Genomic DNA, 7,716 nt, shown 5'->3' with positions numbered 1-7,716 from the left:
TCAGTGCATTCTAATGCTCTGTATATTTACCAGCATATACTACTGACTGTGCATATATCTGTTTGGGGGTACCTGTATGGATCAATCACTCCTACACCATAGATACTCCATCTGGCACCTAAACAGATAATTATATGGACATTATTGTTCCCAGCCGCTGCATACACCTTGCCTAATGCCGTTGGTCTCCCGTGGCTGCATACAGCAATCGGCTTTCTAGGGGTATTTATATTGAGGCCCTCCGGCTCCTACCCTGCATTTTCCCGACCAGCCTTCTTATTGATTGACATTTTGTTATCAATGTATATAATTATCACGCTTTTCGGCGTTCTCGTTTACTATTAAAATGTTATTATTTTTGTTTTTAACAATTAGAACGTACAGTTCCGCTCACCCTTTTATGCATATGTACTAAGGCAGGGGTGTGCAAAGTGGGGCCGGAGGATTTTCAGGGGTGTGTGGTGGCTACAGAGGTCCCGCGCTCTCCCCCAAAACATTTAAATCAAATGCCGAGGGGACTGCGCGATGCCCCTGCAGCTTCTCCTTACCTGATCTTCGGCGACACGTAGCCATGGTAACCGGCGTCAAATGATGCCGCGGGGTCACGTGACTTCACATGACACCATGATGTTATTTGACGCCGGAGCCGAGAAGGAGGGGGGGTGCGAGCCGGGAGGTAAGTACTCGGGGGGGCTACTTTTCTGGGGATATTTGTATGTCATTACCCTATATTTGACTCCCCTTCAATTTTAACTCGACTCCAATCTAAATATTTTGGTAATTGGTTTGTAATTAGAGAGATATTTGTAGCAGAATCCCATGTATGTTCTTTTTACCTTTTTAGATACCGTTTTGTGTAATAAAAGATATGACAGATCAGAGGGGCTTCCTGTTTGCACTCGTGTTTTGGCAGAAGTGTATATGTGACCCTATAAACCTTCTTCACACCCGGCTTGGCAGCGTGACACTAGTGCAGCGTCCTGGGTAAGAATCACTGAGCTGTTAGCAATAGATACAACGGATAGAAAAGACACTACACATAGGTTTGATTAAAGAGAGTATTTTATTTAAATAATTAATCTCTTTGCTGGGAGGGGCCTGCAGCACATTGCAGAGCGATATAGTAACACGCAGAGCAATGCATTGCAGGCCCCTCCGGCAGCAAAGGGGTGAAGACCAATGCAGGGAGTATAAAGATCTCACTGATAATTCATGCACAAAGGGCAGTTTGTTGCTGTGATCCAGAGGAAGGCGAAACATAACCCCTGCTGTGCAATGGGGGAAAAAAATTCCTTCCTGACCCCATTAAATGGCGATCGGATGGTCCCTGGATCACTGCGCAGTGAGATCAGATGGAGCAGCACAGATCAGCGTTGTTATACACAGGGCACACTCAGTATATAGAGATGCGGGTGATGGGGCCCTTGTGCCCCTGTGTATAACTCACCTGCTCCCCAATTCCCCTGCATATCTATCCCATTCACCCCTTTTCCTCCCGCACACCTCGCAGGGCCGGCCGTCCATTAGGCGGTCGCCTAGCGCGCTAAGGTCCTAGGGGCGCATTAATAATCATTATTATTTTTTCCTCTTATTATTTTATTTATTTATCTTTTTTAAATTATTTTTCTTTTTTTTGTCCAGTATTTTGGCGCCCTTTCATTTTGCGTCGCGCTGGGGTGCGGTCGCACCCCCTGCAGGCCCGATAGCTACGCCTCTGTTTATTATTTTATTTATCTTATTATTTTTTTATACATCTAGGGCCATAACTGAAACTCCCAGCTGGTGCGCATAAAACCAGCGCATTGCCCGTTCTTCTTCTTCTCTCTCACGTGCCTGCCTGTCCCGCAGCCTTTGTGCTCTTATCTCCCTCCTGCGGTCAAACCATCTTCTCAGGGTCCCTAGAATACCCCTAATTCTCTGCACTGGCCCCTCTGCTACCTGCTTCTGGAATCTTCTCCCCAGCCTGAGACAGGGGAAGCACCACATCCCTCTACATCTGGCTTCCACCTCATCACCCCACGTGTCGTGCGACTCGTCATCCGTCTCGACGTTTGCCTCGTCGTCCGCCTCGTAGCCCGCCTCGTCGTCTGGTGGCACAAAGCGCAACACCTTCGTGCATGTCCTGATCTGCAGGAGACATGAAGTGTTTGTAACCAGGGACAGTGATACTCTGTATCGCAAGAGCTCCTGTGCCACTTATACCCCCTCTCCAATACCCCGTTATACCCACCTCCCCAGGCCCATTACCCCATTATACCCACCTCCCCAGGCCCAGTACCCATTGTATACCCCTCCGCAGAACTCCGTTATATGCCCCTCCCCAGGATCCTTTACACACACCCTCCCCAGACGCAGTACGCCCTACGGTGGAGGTGTAATGTCACATGGGTAGTGGAAGGTTTCCCAGAGAAGGTGTCCATGGGTCACAGCTGTTTCATCATCTTGGACGAGAAGTCTCCCTACTCTCTGCCTTTCCTTTCTCTCTCCTGTCAGTCTCTCTCCCTTTAATCTTATCTCTTTTATTTATCTCTGTCTCTCCTTATTTTTGTTTCTATGTATTTCTCTCCCCCCCCCCTCCATTTAATAGGGGCACAAACCTCAGATTTGGGGAACGCTCCCATCGCATGAGACCCGAGGAAACAGGGACCCACTAACCTTCATTAAAACATCTCCAGCAGATTCTGTATTATTACACTGTAAAGTGTTGCAGACTTTTCCATAAATAGTACAACAGCTAATAGCACTGTGTGTGCGGCAGATTCACAACTATGCCATTCCCATTTACCCGTGAAGTGCGTTTTTTATCTTCTTCCTCCTCGCTGTCAAACTCCTCCCATGCCTATGATACAGAGGATAGTAATGTGATCACATGTATTCCTCACTCTCATACATGTCCTGGTGCTGTATGGGGGGATCGACGGTTAAGCCAATTGTCCACAGCATTCAAACAGTAACAATCTTCACAACCCAACGTTGCTTCGCAATGTTAGCAACGCTTCAGAGTAATAGACTCATTCAAGGCCCATTCCCCGACAGGGGGAGATAGCCGGGGGATAGCCGGGACAGGTATCTGTGAGGGGCCTGGCCGGCACTGCAAGTTGGGCCTGACCTCTATCCTGGCCAGTGTTTCTGAGTGAGTTTGTGTTACTGTCTGACAGTTACTGTGTTTGTAAAGCATAATGAGAAGTATGATTGTGTGTGTGTGTATGTATACATGTATATATATCTTGTAGTGTGTGTCTGTGCTTGTACAAGAGTATCAATCTGTGCGTATTTTAGTGGGAGTGTGTGAATATGACTGACTGTGCGTTTCTATTTTAGGAGTAGGAACCTGTTGGTACTCCGTTCCTGCAGTTTTTTAGGAGCAGGAACGTGTGTGTGTATATATAGGACCGAAACGCTGTGCCGCTATATCTCTCTCTCTTGCTCTATTACACACATCCCTACCTCAACACACACACACCTACCTCAACACACACCTATACACACACACATCTACCAACACACCTTTTGTAGGACTCTAGCACTGTAGCAGTGAAAGTCTTAGCAAACACATGGAGATACAGCGAGACATAAAGAGACACAAGATACACTCAAAGGGAACATGAAAAGTGACAGATCTACTATAACAAGTGACAGACATGCGCAGAGTTAATAAGAAAAGAGACAGTCGGATACACACAGAGAAGTGATGATATAGATAACCTGTATCAGTGACAGACTTCAGGACAAGTTACAATAAAAGCCAGACACACTCCGGGTAACAACGTTTTATTTAAATACCTGGAATCTTGACACCCTCCGCCTTCAGTGTGGGAAAGGCTGAGGCTTTGGGATCTAAGGCTAAGGCCCGGTAACTCTGCTGCAACGCGCGCCCGCGAGATTGGCGGCGCGTGCAGCTGATTCCCTGGTCTGCAGCTCACTGCAGAAAGAGAGACCGGGGTGGGGGCGTGGCGGGGGAGTGACGGGGGCCGGCCATGACGTCACCCGGCAGATTCGCCCTCATTGGCTGAACCACGGGGGGCGTGCCTTATCACTTGTCGCGAGTCCTGCTCTCAATTCTATTGAGAGCAGGAGCAGCTCTCGCCCCGGCGCTGCAGCCCCCCTCGCAGCGGTCCCTGCGCCATTGAGGGGAGGGCTCTCGTCCGTGCAGCGTCCGCTACAGCGGACGCTGTAGTAGGCAACGGGGTCAAGGCCTAAATGTGTGCGGTTCTCTGTGCCTGGGGAGACCCCTAAATTTTCTCTTTGTCTGGAGAGACCACTAAATGTTCTCCCTGCCTGGGGAGACCACGAATTGTTCTCTGTGTCTGGGGAGACCCCTAAATGTTCTCTCTGTGTCTAGGGAGAACCCAAAAATTTTCTCTCTGTGTTTGGGGAGACCCCTAAATGTTCTCCCTGTGTCTGGGGAGACCCCTAAATGTTCTCCCTGTGTCTGGGGAGACCCCTATATGTTCTCCCTGTGTCTGGGGAGACCCCTAAATGTTTTCTGTGCCAGGGGAGACCCTGAAATGTTCTCTGTGTCTGGGGAGACCCCTACATTTTCTCTCTACGTCTGGAGAGACCCATAAATGTTCTCTCTTTGCCTGGGGAGACCACGAATTGTTCTCTGTGTCTGGGGAGACCCCTAAATGTTCTCTCTGTGTCTGGAGATACCCCTAAATGTTTTCTCTTTGCCTGGGGAGACCAGGAATTGTTCTCTGTGTCTGGGGAGACCCCTAAATATTCTCTCTGTGTCTAGGGAGACCCCTAAATGTTCTCTCTTATTTTTGGGGAGACGCCTAAATGTTCCCTGTGTCTGGAGATACCCCTAAATGTTCTCCCTGTGTCTGGGGAGACCCCTAAATGTTCTCCCTGTGTCTGAGGAGACCCCTAAATGTTTTCTGCGTCAGGGGAGACCCCTAATAAATATTCCCTAGTGTAGCTTGCTTCAAAATAACCCAGAAAAGTAGCCTTGAGCCCTCGGTGACCGGGCGCTATGACCAGAGGGACTAGGCTCTCTCTTACCTGTGAGTGTGGACTACGTCCCCCATGGCCTCCCCCCCCCCCTCGCCCCCTCTGGCATTGATGGGGACACGGCCGGGAGAAGGGCCAGGGAGGTTAGAATTAGACAGAGGCGCGGGGTCATGCTACGCCCTGCCATGAGAGTGCCCCCACCCTGCCCTTTATTGTGAATACTGGTAAATATGTCGGTTGTACGTGTTTAAAATAAAAAAAAGAATAAATAAACAATGAAAATGAATAACAGAAATAAAATAAAAGGTGGCTGGGAGTGGCGAGTGGGCGCGGCTCATTTACACGTGCGTTCCTGGGGCCCATTCTCGCCAGATGGCCGGGGTGGGGCCCGGCTAGGGGGGAGTTATGGCCATTGGTTCGGGTACCTTTGGCTTTACCCAATGAGCGAGCACTCTGGCAGGGGGGGGCACTTATTAGGTTAATTGAAGTTTTAATAAAAAGCCGCGGCCTCACACCGCCAGACCTCGTTTTTGTGGTTATTTATGTATTGGTTATGGTGGGGTTTGGGACGCCAAGTGTAGAAGGGAAGGGGGGGGGGAGGGGGAGTCTCACAGTCTCCGAGGTCATGTTTTTATTTATAAAATATTTTACCAGGAAAAAATACATTGAGTTCCCTCTGGTTTCCGAGCAAGTCCTGGGGGAGTTATCACAGAGACACAGAAGCGTCGCTGAGTTTGGGTTAGTAACTCCCTTAACCTCTCAGCAGTTGGCGCTTAACGCGTTAAAAACAAGCGTTGCTATTTCTCTGCATGAAGTTGCAGGTAACTGGAAGAGTTACACAGTGACGCCTATTTCATCACTCACCTTCACCCGATCCGGTCTTTTTTTCGGTTTTTTTCTCGGTCTTATGTCCGAGTCTTCGCTTAACCATTCTTCGTCTAACCATTTTTCGCCTTCACTCTGTATGCAGGACAATGCTTTAAGACAGGGTTGCACAACCCTTTTCCCCTGTTCCCCCCTGTTCCCCCCTCCCCACCTTGTCTCCGACGTTCTGATGTAACCACATCATGTGATGTCATGTTGCTATGGCAATACCACATCATGTGACGCAACGTTGCTGTCGCCAGAAGCCACAAGAGACAAGGAAAGGGAACTTACAGAGGCCTTGCGCGCGATCGCCGGCATTTAATTTAAATGCTGTGGGAAGAGCGAGGGGCCTCTGTAGGCGCCAAGCCCCTCCTCCCCAAGAAAATGTCGCGCCCCTCGGTTTGCACACTCCTGCTTTAAGAGATATTCTGGGGCCCTCCAACTCCTCCATCGGACCCTTTTTCATACTGACTGGCCTTGCAGTGCTCAGTATTACCTGCTATGATGCCTCTCAAAATACCATGCTAACTCATTCTGAACATACATGTGTCCTTTCTACATGTTACTCAGCTTGGGCCACAGAAGAATAATGCGTGGTGCTAAGAACTGTATACGGCTATAATGATAATGTTATGAAGATAATGAATCCTATATGAAGGCTGGGATATATTCTTGATTGTAGGGGGGTACTGGGTGTGGTATCCTAGTTGGTAAACCACCATAGATGGCACTCATTGTCCAGGATCCCAAAGGCTAATGATTACCCCAATAAATAGTACCCTAATCCTTTTGTGGAATAATGATATGACCAGGTAGCAAGCAAGAAAACTCACGAGTCTGCTGCAGCGTCCACGTTGATCATGCCTTGATAAAGTGCTCTGTGTAGCACGAAACATGTTGGTACGGTAATGCCTTGCCCTTTCTCCTTCCATGACTATTACATTTTTTATGGATAACGCACTTCCCTCCTAATTTCTTGTTCGGATGATTCCGGTTGTGCTCTGCCATTGTTCTCTCTTATCTGTACAGTATGGGCCACAGACAGCTTTCCCGGGGCCGAGGACTAGTTTCCACCGGGGACCCTCACCCATGGGTCGGCAACCTTGCGAGAACCCCCCTCCCCCCAACCTGTTTTCTCTTGCACTGCCATAGACTACAACATTTCGGCCTGCTGGTCTTTCTCAGGTAAAGTGGCTAAACCCACTAAAGCTAGTAAACAAACGCCAGCAGTCGAAACGTTGTAGTCTGTGGCACAATAAATTATCTTTTTTGATTCAAATCCGTGGGCCCTTTTCCATCAATCATATTGTATACATTGGACAAAATGCCGGTCTTCCCTGGGACTAAAGAGCACCGTTAAAAGTATGCAGCAAATCCCCATCATTTCTGCGTTCTCTTACTCTGCCCCATTCTCACACACCACCTTGCTCTCTCACCCCCCTCTTACACTCCCCGTCACCCTTTCGTTCCCCAAAGGTTGTACTTTAATTAGATCTTACCTCAGGTGTCGCCATCTCCCTTGGAAATGTTCTGTCTTTAAGCTGTGTGGCGCCTCTTGATCCGAACTTTCTTAGCTGACCCCTTTAGGTTTCGGCTCCGAGGGTCTAAAAAATAAGGGACTCCGAAAAGGTGTTAAATATATGCACGGGTCCTAATGGGGCACTGAGGGGGAGACTTAAATACTAGTAAATATAATCTACTGTGCTAACAAATATAATCTATTAAACAACTAAATATAATCTTTCAAACTACTAAATATAATCTATCAAACTATGAAATATAATCTATTAAACTAAGTAAATATCTATTAAACTAAATAAATATAATCTATTAAACTAAATAAATATAATCTATTAAACTAAATAAATATCTATTAAACTAAATAAATATCTATTA

At 47.7% G+C, this 7,716-nt stretch overlaps 1 protein-coding gene across 1 annotated transcript; it reads right to left on the bottom strand.

Moving 5' to 3' along the window:
* Positions 1–1,746: 1,746 nt before the first annotated feature.
* Positions 1,747–6,682, bottom strand: LOC142476645 (uncharacterized). Its single transcript, XM_075581859.1, has 4 exons — positions 6,654–6,682; positions 5,818–6,004; positions 2,786–2,839; positions 1,747–2,127 (listed from the first exon to the last, which is right to left on the bottom strand). Exons 1-4 carry the CDS (start codon positions 6,680–6,682, stop codon positions 1,747–1,749), a joined length of 651 nt encoding a protein of 216 aa, XP_075437974.1.
* Between the last annotated feature and the right edge of the window lie 1,034 nt (positions 6,683–7,716).

This window comes from Ascaphus truei, unplaced genomic scaffold, assembly GCF_040206685.1.
Source record: "Ascaphus truei isolate aAscTru1 unplaced genomic scaffold, aAscTru1.hap1 HAP1_SCAFFOLD_1635, whole genome shotgun sequence".
Classification (NCBI taxonomy): Eukaryota; Metazoa; Chordata; class Amphibia; order Anura; family Ascaphidae; genus Ascaphus; species Ascaphus truei.
Note: the sequence above shows the minus strand (reverse complement) of the source record. Positions and strands in the feature narration are given on the sequence as shown.

Coding starts and splice junctions, on each gene's coding strand:
- LOC142476645 (XM_075581859.1), bottom strand. CDS start 6,682: ATGATCAACGTGGACGCTGCAGCAGACTC. Junction 6,005..6,653: donor GTGGACGCTGCAGCAGACTC/GTGAGTTTTCTT, acceptor TGGTTACATCAG/AACGTCGGAGACAAGGTGGG. Junction 2,128..2,785: donor ATAAAAAACGCACTTCACGG/GTAAATGGGAAT, acceptor TGTCTCCTGCAG/ATCAGGACATGCACGAAGGT.